At 37.1% G+C, this 16,792-nt stretch overlaps 1 protein-coding gene across 3 annotated transcripts in view; it reads right to left on the bottom strand.

Annotated features, from left to right (window-relative positions):
• jak2b (Janus kinase 2b) overlaps positions 1-16,792 on the bottom strand; it is a 130,452-nt gene that overhangs the window by 26,481 nt on the left and 87,179 nt on the right. For all 3 annotated transcript variants that reach the window (XM_041257597.1, XM_041257605.1, XM_041257613.1), the window contains exons 2-5: positions 14,943-15,186; positions 12,690-12,813; positions 10,707-10,824; positions 4,229-4,374 (exon numbers count right to left, since the gene is read on the bottom strand). In XM_041257597.1, the coding sequence (XP_041113531.1) occupies positions 4,229-4,374; positions 10,707-10,824; positions 12,690-12,813; positions 14,943-15,138 (584 nt within the window). In that variant the 5' untranslated portion in view covers positions 15,139-15,186. The remainder of the gene's footprint in view (positions 1-4,228; positions 4,375-10,706; positions 10,825-12,689; positions 12,814-14,942; positions 15,187-16,792) is intronic.

Here is a 16,792-nt window from a genome sequence, read left to right as displayed (position 1 = left end):
CATGTTGTTTGCATCCTCAAGTCTCACCTTCAATTTATCATGAAATGCACTTTGCTGCTGCTGCTATAGCCATGTTCTCACTGTCGAAATGTATACAGAACATAACCAAAGATATTACAAGTTCCTCTTTTATCAGTGTCATCATCCTGAACAATGACCACAAAGTTAAGCTGATGACCATAAAACGCAAAATAACAGCAACATGTCCTCCAACCACAGTGAGTTGGCTGAAATAAAGACACTGTTGTTCCTGGCAGTAAGCTGACAATAGCAGGTTACCAGGGCTGAACAATTAGTCTGGTGTTACAGCTGTAGCTAACAAAATAATACAAATCACTTGTATCCATTGTGCACTTCCATTAGCTACATTGGTCTCAAATTTCCAGTGTTTAAAATAAATATATACATTTATTCAGTGCTTGCCAGGCGTGTCAGGCCCAATTTATTTTCACATGCGCTGTTTATTTTACACATGCCATTTAAAATATTAATTTTTTCTGAGTAAAATACGTTTAAAAGGCACTGCATGGCAAAAGGGCATCAGTACCGCATCTCCAAAACTTACCTCTTTATAGAAGTGCATACTGACTAATCCTCTCCTGATCACTTGTTTTATCACCAAACTCCTCAATAATGCAATCAAAGTAATATTTTTATAACTATAACGTCTCAAAAAGCTCTGCAAAAGTCAGTGATATTCTTTGAGCACTGGATGCGGAAGCAGCTATCTCCTTTGTTTGTGCCCGTGCTACCTCTGTATTGCTCAGATACGCCCCTTTTTCCGGCTTTATTCAGCTCCTATCGGTCTCACTAGGCCACTGAAAGGTTTTCTCAGCTTTTTCCGGAGGAAAAAAATGACGAGAGACCTGTACTTGATAAGCTTTTGATGTCGGACATTGTCTGACATCGGACTGGAAAGGGAAAATTGTAATGTTAGACCTGGTCCGACATAGGACCGCAAAGGGTTAAAACATGACATCTGATACTTCTTTAGGTTAAAGAAAGCCCTCAATTTCCATGCCTTATTCTTGGGCTATCTGTCTGCACTTGCACTTCCTGGGTCATTTCACCCCAGCAGTGTCCTTTGGGTCAAAGTTTGTTATGTGTTAATTTTCATTTCATGAGAGTATTGTTTTTATTTGCTTGTATTACTGTTATTTGCTTTTGCCAAGATAAATTGTCTTACTGCACGGCTATGACATCATAGACTAACTTACTTGCCTGATCTAATATTACTACACCTTAATAGTAACAATTATCTAAACAGTGTTTCTGTAGGTAAAAATGTCAACATACAACTGAAACAGCATTTACCCAACAATCTTGTTTTTTCATCTCTGTCACTAAGAATTACAGAAAAACTGGCAAATATACTGTGGTATTTAGTCAGAGAACAGAACAAAGAAAACTGAGGTAAGCAGTAGCAGTAACACTTTATTCAAAAGCCATCTGAGAAATCACCACACAAGTCTCACTCAGCATGTAATATATACAATTAAAGTAAATAATGCCTTATAAAACTGACTAGTGAGTAAGCAATGTATAAATTAGACACAACAGGTACGTTAAAATAATCTGTTATATAATGACATTAGAAAAGCGTGTAGCAAAGGAGAAGCCATACTAATGGGGGATTTCAACTTCCCCCATATAAAATGGGAAAACCCGGTGGGGAGCAAGATGGATGAAATTGAAATGGTGGAAATGACAAATGACTGCTTCCTAACACAATCTGTCAAGGCACTGACTAGAGGGGAGGCATGCCTTGATTTAGTCTTTTCAAATAGACAGAATAACTAAAACAGAGGTCAGAGAACCACTGGCTAACTCAGACCACAACATGGTCTCATTTGAAGTGCTTTTTAAAACCCCAAAAGTAATGACTAAAGCTAAGGTTTACAATTTTAGAAAAGCAAACTAGGAAGGTATGAAACAGAGACTAACAGAAGTAGATTGGAGTAAAATAGAGAAAACATCCACAGAAAAAGGATGGCTGTTCTTTAAAAAAGTAGTACTAGAGGCGCAAAAAAATAACATCCCTAAAATAGACAAATCTAAATGTAAAACTAAATTGCCAAAATGGTTTAACAGATCAATTAAAAAAAAAAAAATCAGCGAAAAAAGGCACTTTACAGAGTGTTTAAAAGGGACCAAAAACACAGTGCACAGAAAGAGTACACGGAACTGCAAACACAAGTCAAAAAGGAAGTTAGAAAGGCCAAGAGAGAAACAGAAATGAACACTGCTAAGGGGGCTAAAACCAATTCCAAAATGTTTTTCCAATACTGTAACAGCAAGAGAACATTCAAAGAGGAGGTTAAATGTCTAAGATATACAAATGGCAAAATCATAGACGAAGTAAAAAAATAGCAAATGTATTAAATGATTACTTTTCACAAGGTTTTACAAAAGGAGGATACGGACAACATGCCCCACATGTCAACCTGTTCCTATCCAGTTTTAAATAACTTTAGCATAACCGAGGCAGAAGTGTTAAAGGAGCCCTAAAAATTAAAATAAACAAATCCCCTGGGCCTCCCAATAGTACTCAAAGAAATGAAAGACGTTATTTACAAACCTCTAACCAAGATCATGCAACAGTCTCTTGACACAGGGGTTGTACCGACAGACCGGAAAATTGCAAACGTCATACCGATCCAAAAAAAGGGAAATAAAACTGAACCAGGTAACTATAGACCAATAAGCCTGACTTCTATTATATGCAAACTTATTGAAACTATAATAAGAACATCGATAATGGATAATTGCATGGTTAACCCGGAGAAAAATGAAAGTACGGATTAGAGGAGAAACCACAGGGATCAGTATTAGGTCCGCTATTCCTAATCTATATTAATGATTTAGATTCTGGTACAGTAAGCAAACTTGTTAAATTTGCAGACAACACAAAAATAGGAGTGGCAAATACTGTTGCAGCAGCAAAGGTCATTCAAAATGATCTAGACAAGATTCAGAATTGGCAGACACATGGCAAATGGCATTTAATAGAGACAAGTGTAAGACTTAAACAAAGAAGACTATGTGGTGACCTAATTCAAGCATTCAAAATTTTAAAAGATATTGACAATGTCGACCCAAGGGACTTTTTCAGCCTGAAAAAAGAAACAAGGACCAGGGGTCACAATTGGAGATTAGACAAAGGGGCATTCAGAACAGAAAATAGGAGGCACTTTTTTACACAGAGAATCGTGAGGGTCTGGAACCAACTCCCCAGTAATGTTGTTGAAGCTGACACCCTGGGATCCTTCAAGAAGCTGCTTGATGAGATTCTGGGATCAATAAGCTACTAACAACCAAACGAGCAAGATGGGCCGAATGGCCTCCTCTCATTTCTAAACTTTCTTATGTTCTTATCTCGCCACTACCCTGTGATTTCGGAAACACATTTAAAACAAAATTAAAATCTCTCCTGCTCTCTTTTGACAAAACCGCTGGGTTTTAAACAAGGTCGTCTTCGGCATAGAATTCTATTGTGCTGAGTTACCGGCAATCTGTGTGAAAGCCTCTGAAATTATTGGTCAGATTCTCCTGAAGAACGCAAAACCTTAGTAGGATCATTTCTTACACAAAAACACTTGGAAGCTCCTCCCTCAGTGTCAAGTGCCAGTGAGGAGGAACCAACGAATCCCCAACAATCCACCTTTACTGGATTTTACTATATTATACCAAACTGCATTTATATGTGATCATGCTTTCTTTTTTTAATCTCTACAAATATATTTAGCTTTGCTTTGTAATGTGCTTTGAGATATTTTTTGGCAATCAGATTTTAAAACAATCAGTCGCTGTGAAATTACCTTGCACAACATTTCATCAATACAACCACCAGGATAGCCCCTAGTGATTCCTTAGTAGCCTGCCCCCACCCTCCATCCCCCTCTGGTCTTAATCAACCATGATGGTTGATGTCAACTGCAATGCAGCTTTTGTTTTGCCCAATTCATTGCAGCTATCATGGGCTTGCATTTGGTTTTGGCTCTGTTGAACAATCTTATTATTACTCTGGTGGTAATAGCGTTGATTGGTTGCTCATTGCAAGTGAAACAACAGTATGGGTTTAAAAATGCTTTTTCCATATATAGAAAATGTAAAGTATAGAAATGGACCAGCAGTAAGTGCTTTTGGCTTCACTCTATGGCCACCAAATTTGATTGAAGAACCACTAAACTTACCAGTACTGAATACACACCATTCTTCTTAGGCCTACCTGATAGTACTAAAGACAGCCAATGGGGACTGGTCCCTCTCCTTGGCTATTCTCATCATGTCCAGCACAGCCATTCCAAGGCACTCTTCCTGGGTCTCATGGGTAATTGTTAACTTGACCCACTCATTCAAAAAGTCATCTCGCCACTGGGGAGACAAAAAGCAAAATCAGAACTGGGATTGCTGGGAAAAAGAAACAGCACTGATCCACTTTATTGAATGTCTGAAAAATGCCAAGATATGCAAAACTCAGTCTAAATTTCAGATCTTAGAAGCATTACAAGCATTGGTATTAAACTGTAGATGCACCAAAAAGAAGTCACTCACTGCAAACACTTTTAATGTAAATAGATAACCACAAAATCCGAAATATGCACTCAATTTAAATTTAATACGTAAAAATATGCATAGCAATTTTGCTGTACAGCTTGCCCGCCTCCCCCTAAAACTTCCACTAACAACTACATCTCCCAGAATAAAATGTCTTCAGTTAATAGGAAACTGTACACTAGAAAAACCAACTAAACAAACATTAACCACTCTCTGGCTAGCCCTGTTGTCTTTGCAGCCAATCAGAGTAAGAATAAGAAAGATTTGAATCTATACAGGTTGAAGCTTAAACACCCCAGTTCAGCTACAAATCCAACTGGAACCATCGTCCGAAGCAACCGCTAAAAAAGGTGCCTATAATATTAAAAAAAAAACGTTTTATAATGTTTATGCATTTCCTTATTTTACTTATCCGTATGGCTTAATACTGACATTTAAACATGTTTACTGAGTTTAGGAATGTAATGTTAAAATACAAGTAATTTGCAGAGTCAGTGTGATACCTCGAAAAACATATGCTGAGCCCACAAATAACCTTGTAGAACACACGCCTGGTTGTACAGTAGTTCAAAGTAACATTGCAGTTAAAATGGAAGGCTCTTTTTTAATGCCAACCCCATTGCCATTAAAGAGTGTACAGTATCTATTGAGTCTACTGATGACTTAAAGGTAAAGTTGCATTTTACCCCGTGAAAATACATTTTACTCTCTGAATGTTAAAATTAGAGAGTAAGTTACTCCCAGAACCAAAACCTTATCTGAAGCGTTGGATAACCACAAACAAAATGTTCTTTCGGCTTTGGTAGTTTACAGATCTGTGATAGAGCTGTTTCATGGTGAACACTACAGATACAGTTAATTTATCATCATCAGTTGAATGGAGGGATTTAACTATGCCTTCTGTGTTGTACAGTGACTCTACCCCAGTATGCAATAAATAATAACAGCAGTTACCAGATTACCTACAAGTTCCAATTCAGCAAAACAAGGAATAGGGAGCTAGTCATGAAGACTTCTGAGCAATGAATTGTTGCTCAACACTTCTACTTCCTCTTTCTTAATAAAGACTTCCTTCTCAAGAACGTGGTGTTCTCTTTGCTATCTGATAATGATTAGATGAGGCTCCTTTAAAAATGTCATGATTTTTAAGAGACAAAAAGAGTTTGTATTATACAATGCAGAAATATGTGGTAAAAGTATTTTACATAGGCAAAACACTATTACAGAGACAGAGAAAATGCATTAATTGACTACACAATCCCACAGGATGCATCTACTTTAAATGCAATCATTGGTAAATTAATGGTTTTGCAGTTACTTTACTGTACTATAACATCATAATGTTCTTATCCACTAGACATGGACTCAAACATAAAACATTCCCAAATCATAATCACAACCCAGATAACCCACAACCCAGATAAGCCATTATTTATCAGGTGGTAAACAGCTTGCACTAACTACGCAGACAGTCTAGAATAATTATATTGGGTCATTAGTTCATCAGCTAGTTATCTGTGTAAATGTTCTTTCATTGTGAAAGTCTTCTGCTTTCTGGTAATATATTGTACTGCATTTATGTATATCTATATACAGCTATTGTAGGAGATAATGATTCTGATCAAACTAGCTCATTCTCAAGAGTGCCCAGGGAACATTACAAATTACCAATTACCATCAAAAACTAAGTTTCTCAAAAAGCTGTGTAATAAAAAGACGAGATGTTGGTGGATTAGTATTTTAACACTTATGTTTGGGGGAGATGGATGGCTCACTTATAACATATGGACACTGTATAACATTTGGACAGGTTCATTTTAATTAATAATTATATTTGAATGACCACCCCAAATTACAGGATACCAAGGATTACAAGCCACTTTGTGATTACCTATGAAGTTAGTTTAGGGCCTCTGGTAATTCCTGTTATTGATTAAGTATATTATGTATAGGGAAAATAACAAGAATGTCATATCATTCCAAGATTATACAATAAGCTGCTTACTTATTTTTTGTTATATAAATCAGTGGTTTAATAGTTGTGAGTCAGTTAAGTGTTTTTTTTCTTCCTTTAAGATGATATAGTTATAAGTAGGGATCTACCTAAATCTCGATTTCGCGGATTTCTCGGAAATCGTGAAATTGAGGGGTCAAAGCGAAATTCACCTCTTTTAGGGGCCAATGCATATGGACAAGTACGGAGAAAAAAATAAATCTTGTTTAAATTAATAACTGCTCAATGCAAGAGTCGCAAACTATTCCTTCTGTAGAAGCCCTTTTTTATTCCTTTGCCGTCCTGTGTGCTGTGTCCTGTTTACTATTCAAATGAGAACAAAGTTTTAATCAACCTATCAGGGGGTGGGACAAAGTTAGGTGCTGCATTGTTTTTATTTAGGTTGCTAAAATCTAGTTTTCAGCATTGGAGGTAAAATAATAGAAATGGACGACAAAAAAAGCCAAGTATATTTCAGCTAATGATCGTTTCAAGATATTTCCCAAAGAAACTGCACATACAATGCCTTTATTAAAGTATGCCAGATTCCCTTGGGTAACCAAGTTTTGAGGCTGTTTCTAATTCAGTTCCACATCTGTATAACTTGGCAAAGCTTTGCCTTAACCCAATTCAGTGGATGCAGAACGTGCAGTCTCAATGCATCGGCAAGTCAACTGCAGGGGTATGCTGCTTGCCACTTCGGCTTAGGGAACAACCTTGTGTTGGAACTGATTTTTCCAATTTAATTGCTCTGACCAAAGAAACAGGAACTTACTTTAAAACAACACCTTTTGTAGCTCCGATAGTGATTCGTTGCTAACCAATTCAAAACTGACACAGAACAGCTTTGTAATCTGATAACTGATCACTATCAAACTCACATTCAAATAGTTTATTCAATCTGTTCCTAAATAACTTGTCATCACAAGAGTAAGCTGCTGCTGCATTTTTGTCAAAAGCTGCCTATGAAAAAGCCCAGTTCCCAATTGACAACGAGGCATTTAAGCCTTTTGACTGGACCTGTGGGTCTGATTGTGACAAAAAACAAGAACAAAACCATAACAAAATGTACTTCTGTATACTTGTATTGATTTTACATGTGGTAGAAATCTGTGTGAAATCTGTTAAAGGACAAGTTTAACTGCAATCAGAAATAAAATATCTGAATTGTGTTTGATACTGCTTATCTGGCACATTGTGCCATTGTGTTAAAACAGAAACCCCAAAACCTTCATACATATTTAATGTGTTCCTAAACCCTGGGCACCATCTAATTTAGTTAGTTCCCTTCTGCTGTGACTATGCAGGGATCCAATACTTTTCAATGGGTCATTAAACTGTACTCTACGTAAAGCGATTTTCACATCTCACAATTGTAGGGGCTTTAAAACACAGGTAAAAATTATTCATTTTGTCAACTACCCTCACTCTAATTCCGCCCGCGGTTTTTCCCAGTTTGTGATGCAGATTGTATTATGCACATATTTATCCTTCTGCTTACTGTGAAAATTCTACCTTCTGTTGTCTGAACTTGACTTTAGGACTTGTATCAGGGCAAATATCTACCAAAAGTATACCTTAGTATACCTTTCTAAACAGCTGAGACTCTGAAGATTATCACTACAATAACAATTTCATTCTACGATGAAATATGCCCTACGATTACCTAGTTTGAATGTAAAAAAAAAAAAAAAAGTTTTAAAATTTGCTCAAAAATTCATTTACAAATGTTGCTTCTTTTAAAAATGCATAGTATTTACCAGGTACGTTTGCTTTCTGGAGTTTAAATGTTCAGTGATTGTAGTTTAGTTTAATCAGTTCAGAGTGTTTTATCCAAGTTTATGTTTTTAAATAACAGTATTATTGAGTTTAGCAGGCAGCTGTGCCACCCTACTTAGACAGTGAAATCACTGCACTGGAGCTGGAGCATACACGACTGTTATCTTTAATTGCAATGCTTGTGTTTTTTGACAAATTCGTTGAAGAACTCCTTTGTCGAGTAATTGCATTAGCCTACGCATGTACACCGTTAATTATTAGGCTAATAAAAGCTAAAGCACGGTATTATTATTATTATAAAAATGGAACAGCGGATTTTTAAAAAATATATAAGAATAATAATAATCAATCCTTAACTCCTGGATTGGGAAGTGTCTGAAATTGGATTCCCTACTCCAGACCTATTGAGTGTGTTCATATCATATAGCGAGTGTCCATCAACAAGTCATTTTTGACTGCATGATATAAATGTCACCTTTCTGCTTTAACCAAATTTAGTTTTTGGAAATATTCACAATTCAAAACAATGTGCTTATTCTGGCTGGATTCGATGCTGCACAAGGGACAGACAGCATTTTAAATGTGTTCAACCATAACATTCAAGTTAAATAAATAAATAAATAAATAAATAAATAAATAAAAAAACCACATATTTAATGTGTTACTCAATATTTACAGTTCTGCACGCTACCAGATTTTTTTTTCAATGCAAAATGCCCCGTCTGTTTTCTCCTTACACTTCTGCATTTTTTGGAATTAATGCGCGACTTTTGTTGAGAATTGATTTGTGATTTTGGTTTAAATTAGAACCCTAGTTTTGTTTTTCAAAAGCTTAACCTGTTTTTGGACTCATTTTGCCACTTATTGGTCAAGATTTTGAAATAATTTTACATAGCATTTTTAGTTTTAATTTAATTTTATTTAAATTAGTTTAACAGCAGTTTTGCAGGAACAGTAGCTGTCTGAACTCTAGCCCCTCCTCCTTCCCTGTGCCTTCTGAGCCAGCAAATTGAGTCCTGTTCATTTTAAGTTTTTTTAACGAACCACTTAAATTTTTTTGTAACTTGCAAAGTCCTATTCGTTCATTTTAAAATACAGAATAACAAAACCTTGTCTAGGGGCTGCACTGTTTACTAATCAGGGTGTAGTTTTACTGAAATCTGTGATAAAAAACATGCACATCCATCACATTGGTAGGTAAGCATTAAAAAAAAAATAGAAAAAAAAAAAATAAAAAAAATATATATATATATATATATATATATATATATATATATATATATATATATATATATATATATATATATATATATATATATATATATATATATATATATATATATATATATAGAGAGAGAGAGAGAGAGAGAGAGAGAGAGAGAGAGAGAGAGAGAGAGAGAGAGAGAGAGAGCGTTAACATCAGTAAGTACTTAAGCCTACTAATTAGAAAATTATTTTTTTTTCTGTTTTCATGGGTATATTATGACTCTATCTCAGATGGGGGTACACAGTAGACTACACTTTTTGGAAAGGGGTACAGGGCCTAAAAAGTTTGAAACCCACTGGTATAGGGTAATCGAAACCTAAGACACTGAAATCCTGCACCACATAGCTTGGGGCTTTAGTGAAATGTGTTTTCATTGGGGAGTCAAGTCTGTTTATACTATGAATATTTCATTATAGTTAATATTTAGTTAATTTCTTTTTTGGGTTTATGAGCATTTTGGATGGTAAGCTATGTACTTGTGATCGGCGAATCTCCTAACAAAACAAAAAAATAAAACTCACTCGTTTAGCTTTCCGTCTGTGCATTTTGAAACTTGCTGTATTGTTTACAAGTAAATAAAACAATCCCTAATTGGCTGTTGAAGCACTGGAGATGCCAGCAATTTGGTAAGCAACCAATGGTTGTTTAAAAAGGCTTAAAATGGGTATTTAAATGTCACCATTACATCATTGTTCATACATAAACGATTTCTAGCAGCGCTGTAGCAGAAAGGTTAAAGGCTATCAGCACTACAAACACCCTTTACCAGTAGGATCTGCAAACAGCTCTTATTCATGGCAGTGAGCAAGGACTCATTAGGGGCTGTATGTAAATGTGCACAAATATTAAAACGCAAAGAGCATACCAAGATGTTGTAGCCTTTAATAGCTCAGTCAATCAAGTGTCAGTGCCTTAAAAATTAAACTGACTCTGAAAATTCAAGTGTCAGGATTGCTTCAGCACATCCCTGGGGGAAGATGAATCGTCTTGTGTCTTTTTGTGAGGCGTTTTTCATTTTTTCCCCCCAAAACAGCAATATAAATTAGAAGTCAACTTTACAACACGTTTTTTTATAGAGAAATATAATGGCATAAATGTAAGCTGTCTTACCTGGGCAAAAAGGTAACACATTACAGAGTCATCGAAGACAGGAGACTCTGCACCCCGGGAGACACCGTAACGATAAGCCCTGCAGCCTCCACTGCTGTACCAGTTGGGAAAATAATACCTGTTGGCAAAGGGAAGTATATTACTTCAAAAAACAGACATGGGGCCAAATCAATACAAATAAGTCCTGCTTTTAAATATATTTTTTTTTTATGTCTCCCAAGTCTTGGCAGTTACCATTCAAAATAAAAAGATGAAAAGAAGAACAAGTGTCCCATCTGACAGAGTTAAATAGACAATATTTCTGGTATTGCTGCATATGTAAGCCCAGCTGATCGGAGGGCTTAGTTCAGCCAGGGTGTCCTCGGCTCACTGCGCATCAGCGACCCTTGTAGTCTGGCCAAGCGACTGCAGGCTTGCCTGTAAGCTACCCAGAGCTGCGTTGTCCTCCGACACTGTAGCTCTGAGGTGGCTGCATGTTGAGTCTTCAGTGTGAAAAGAAATGGTCGGCTGACGGCACACGCTTCAGGAGGACAGCGTGTGTTCATCTTCGCCCTCCCGAGTCAGCGCAGGGGTGGTAGCGGTGAGCTGAGTCTGAATAATAATTGAATATTCTAAACTGGGAGAAAATAATAAAAATAACTGACAACTACTAAATTTAAAGAAAAAAAAAAAACTAATGCTGTAACTGAGCAAACAGAAATCACAGTGAACAGTAAAACATCTGAAAAACTACAAGCCTCACTATGGATTCTTTGTGACCATTACATTTTCTCAAACATGTTGAACTAGAAAAAAATCAAAAGAACCTATTGTAAAATTGCATTTATTTACTTTTAAATCGAGTGGTACAGCCAATAACAAAAGACAAACTGATCATACAACCCAAAGAGGAGGGCTTTACCATCTGGTAAGGCTCACCTCATGTTGTTAAATACCCAGACAGATAAGCCCTCTTATGAGGGTTCTACTGCTATTGGAAAATAAATACATTTAAATATTTTTATTTTGTGATTTTATCAGCACTAGTTTTTGTTACATGAACGCAAACGTTTTTCTCAATAATCCACAAGTAATGCGGTTTGCTCAGAACTCTATCTGTGGTCTGGTAGCCTTCAGGCTTCAGTATCCAAGTGGTGGATGATCTTGCACTGTGGGTATTTCCAATAGCCTAAATAATACCTCAATGCTAAAATAAAAAAAATAAAAACTTCTTGCATGGAGCTGTTCTTCAGTTCAGGTATCCCATACACAAAAGTAAACATGTTTTGTGAACTGTTTGTATAACACTATACAAGCTTTTCTTCTATCAAGCAGAAAAAAGGTAAAATACATAAACATATAGAAATATAGATTTCACCTATAAATAGGGTGAGTAAACCTAATTTTTTATTTTTTTTTTAATTTCTTGAGTTGCACTCATATATTACTGCAAGCCCTACTTGAAAACCCACCGCACACCACTGGGTTAAAGCCTGGTTTTCATACACACTAATAAATGATCACTTTAATGTGTGCACTAAAACTGATGTCATTTAGTAAATACCATGTGAATAAAGCTCATGTCATTATTCTGAGCTGGATGCTCATTTAAATACATCAGCATGTATTACAATATAAAACCACATATTCATTCTGATTACCATAATGTGACGCTCTAAATTTAGTACACGCCATAATCTCCCATGTATCACACAAAAACTGCAATAGTAAATACGGAAATCATTAACGTGCAGACTAATTTCAATCATCGCGCACCATAAACTTTAGCGCCCTTTTGTAAATGAGGCCCAAGGTCCTTTACCAGAGATTTGTGACCTCATATTGACAAATCGGGTTCAAGAAAATATCCGATCCACTGTCGAATTAGAATTAAGACATTGTCAGTCCCCATTAGGACTTCAGTGTTGGAAGAAGTTACATAAGGAAGTTTCCTTGCCCAACATGAACAATTCTTACAACAGGAAGAAACCTTTCGGAACCCACCTGATTCGAAAGAGCACAACCTCACTGGATGAATCGTCCAAATGGAAGATGTGATTGGGTGGGTACCAAGTCCGGTCGCTCTCTCGCATGACGCCAAACATGTTCAGGTATACTGGGGTGATACCTGGGGATGGAAGAGAGAGGGTTAGGGTTAGTTGCTGACCAATATACTTACACAGTCATTACAGTGAAACGATCATATCACTGCAGGATTTATAATTTTCAAGCGTTATTTTTAATCAACTGTCCACTTTTCTAATGTGAAAAAAATAAAAATAAATAAAATAACTGTTTGGTAGATATGAAGGGAATAGACAAAAAATGCTAATCTAATCTTTTAAATTAAAGTATTATTAATGTTCTTTTGTAAATTGGCAAATAAGTGGTGCTGCTTTCTTCATGTATGAACCTAGCATTTAAATGCAGCAATCTAGTAAAGAATGTAAGGTTGTGTGATCGGACTGCTGGTGTTTGGAGCAGAAAGGCGTCAGGAGACAAGGTTAAAGTGGAAACTTGAGAAGTTTATTAAAGATTTTCAAGCAAATAAATACAACAGTGCAGTGAAAAAAACAAAGACCTTAAACAAAAGCATCAGGTTTAAAACACAACACCAGAATACTCAACTATCTTATACTTATCCTATACTATTCCTAAGGCATTTGCAGGAACATTGCTACTTGCTGTTTGCTTCGAGAGATCCCCTCTTTAAATAAGCCACCCTCTCCTGTATATAGAAGCTGGCTATATCACCACACCCCTGGACTGGTCCATTATAAAATACAAGCAAAACCTTATTATCATGTGCAGATTGCTTTCATAATCCCTACCTGGGCGGCGCTCGGCCAGTTGTGTGCCGCCCCCTAGGAACCCCTGGTCACGGTCGGCAATAAGATGGATTTGAACCTGCGAACTCTACACTATAGGGCGCATTCTGCACTCCATGCGCCACTCGGGAGCCCCAGGAAGTAGATTTTTCTAGCATTTTGTCCCTTTTTTTTTCAGAAATCGCACAACCCTGCACGTGATATGCACTTTAGTTTTACACAGACCAGTGTCACAGGGCATTCATAAATATTGACACATACTTTTAAAAAGGGAGAGGCAGCATTTTTGTGTTACAGGCGCTAGACAAAAACAATAAAGTGTTGCATTTTAGTCGCAGTCTGGAGCCCTGTGTATGCCTATTTTATATTTGGATTTACCTTCCCATTAAACATCAATGGTTAAAAAAAAACACAGCTGACAAATTATATGAAATTAAGTGCAAACTTCCCCCAAACATGCCGGCATCAGTTTATTGCTGGCTACTTTTAATAATATATTGACACAAAATAATAACCCAACGCTGACTGGTTACACTGGTTATCCATAAATAAAGCACATATTCATACATTAGTAAGATTAATAAATAGTGCTGGGCAAATAACCAACTGATTTTTTTTTTTTTTTTTTAAACATCCATTCGAAAGCAAAAGAAACATGTCGGTGTCTGCCAGAAATTACACAATTGATAGACATGAGAAATTTATATCACAGTGTACATTGTCTTGCACAGATTTACCACCTTGGCAGAATTTTCACTGGCCCAACTTGCAAAGGACATGCCTCGTATTTTCATCAATGTTTTGTTTTTCTTTTTTTATATGTTGTGATCCTCGTTTTTGTTATGTGGAATGCAATAAGAGAAATTAAATGGTGAGCAAATAGTATTGTTTTGCCATTGTTCAATGTCCCCTTTTCCACATTTATTTTATTTGAAGTATTTATTCAAGTTAAAATGTAATGTTATTACTTCATGAAAATGTGTCTAAGGCCACTGGTTAATTGCAAACACACGTCAATGGCAGGGATTATAAACAATGCGCTGTTTACTTTATGAACTACTGTATAGCATCCTTTGTTTTGTAGTTAATTAACTAGGGTAAAATAAAGCCTTCTTACACACAACCTATTCTTACTTCTAAGCTATTCTCCCACAGTGCTACAAATAATAGCTTTAATAACGTTTGGCAAATGAAGGAATATCTGAATACTTGTCTGAATCTTGAACGGATATCCGAACATGAAAATACCATGTTCATCCCAGCACTATTAATAAAAGTTTAGATGGATTGTATACTACCTGTGCTTCCTACCAGAAGGTATTTTTCAAGATTGATTTGCTGTCATTACGTTTCATTAAACTGTACTGTGTACATAATAAGATTTTTGCGTAAGCATGATCTCTCTTTACATTTGGTTTGGCTCACTCACCGCAAGCTTTGGCTGCCTCTATGCAGATCTCTTCGGCCACATAGTCTCCCAGGTTAAAGACGATTGTCTCTCCCTCGGCCTCGGCCTGGCTGTGGTAAAGGTACAGTAACAGTCCTGGCTGGACCTCCTTAGAGCCATGGGGGATCCTGCTGACATCACCATTCTGGTGGGGAGCGGGGCACGTTGGTGTCTCCATGTTGGTCACTGTGTTGCAGGCCACGGCTCTCCAGAGGATCCCATCCACCTGCCAGGGACAAACAAGAACTAGTCAGAACAGAGATGTTAGTAGAAGACATGGATTGGAATGGATCCACAAGACAGTACCATGAAAGACTGCTGTGTCACTTGCTGGCGAAAAACAGGTTAACCAAAATCAACCCTCTACTGCAAGTCCCCTACTGAGAAACTTTTAAGCAACATCAGAGATAATTAAAAAACATTCAGGGTGGAAAGTACTAAAATTAACTAGATTCATGCCCATAAGTAGCATACGTCTTAGATACTGTACACACAAACAGGCTTCAGTACAGCAGTCAGTTTGAGGCTCCTTTAAGCTACCACAGGAACTACAATGGCAGAGCACTGGTGATAACAGACAAGCCATGTGTACGTCTTCTTACCATATTTAAACTATCCTCTGTCGACTTAAGGACAAAGACCCTTTTAACTTCCTGCCACATCTTTCTACCAGCCACCAGTATTACAGTACATTAATGTATATTCTCTTTCCATCTCGTTTTCTGCTTTCCTATAATTCTTAACAACCCTCTCACACGCCACCCTTTCAACATTCTGTGATCAAAATACACCCAATCCTTGGTTGGTTTAAAAAGCCATTTGGAATTATGCAACTCATCGTGTAGATCACCTACCCCAATTTCAGGTGCCCAGTATGCCACCAGAAAAAATACCCTGGCACAAGTATATATTTTTTGAACCTGCACAAAATAAGGATCTTAGAAATGTGTAACATAACATCACCCTTCAACAGTTTGTTACCAATATTCCAGGAATCTGAGGTAATGTCACTGTGTATAGTAAAATGTGCTTCTTTTTTTTTACAGTATGTGGACCTGTAAATCTAACAGCTTTAGTTCCACTATTGAAAAGACAGTGGTTTTATATTGCCCGAGTTCACAGATACCAGAATGGGCACCTTTCCCTAGACTAACACCAATGCATTTTCCCTTTTTCACTTTGAATTATGCAGCCCCAACCACCCCAATTTCATGTGCCCAATACGCCACCAAAGATAGCCTGGCACAAGTATACATTTTTTGAATCTGCACAAAATAAGGATTTTAGAAATGGGTAACATACCATCTCCCTTCAATGGTTTGTTACTCAGAATTCTTCTAGAGCCTGAGGTAATGTTGTTGCAAGAGGTACTGGTACAGCATGCGTCATGGTGGTTTGTTCTGGGGTTTATTTAGTCCTTCCTGTACTCGCTTAGTGTGGTACCTTTCAAAACACTCCTCCAAACAGAGGCCTGGCTGAGAGGGACAGTGTTGGCAGTAGTACCATGTATCCCTCCGCATGCCCTTGTGGGAACATACATGGCACCTTTTTGTGGCTTAGCTTTTCTCCAGGACTGTGGCAGTGTTCGAATAAAATGCTGTTGACCAAGCCTTGCCACTGTTTCCAATCTTTCAGTCACTGGTATTTCTTGTGTTTCAAACAAGGATGGAGGTCATAGACGTCTGAAATTCCAGAAAAGTAAACCGATTCTCTGGTGCCGTACTAAGGTACACTACATAGACTTTGTAATCTGGACCATGTACATGTCAAGCTTCTTGTACCATGCCTTGGTCTTCTGTATAGCTCCAGCATCTGGTCTGACTGATCCATGT

The sequence above is a fragment of the Polyodon spathula genome, chromosome 1, assembly GCF_017654505.1.
Source record: "Polyodon spathula isolate WHYD16114869_AA chromosome 1, ASM1765450v1, whole genome shotgun sequence".
Classification (NCBI taxonomy): Eukaryota; Metazoa; Chordata; class Actinopteri; order Acipenseriformes; family Polyodontidae; genus Polyodon; species Polyodon spathula.
This window is presented reverse-complemented; position numbering and strand designations above follow the sequence as displayed.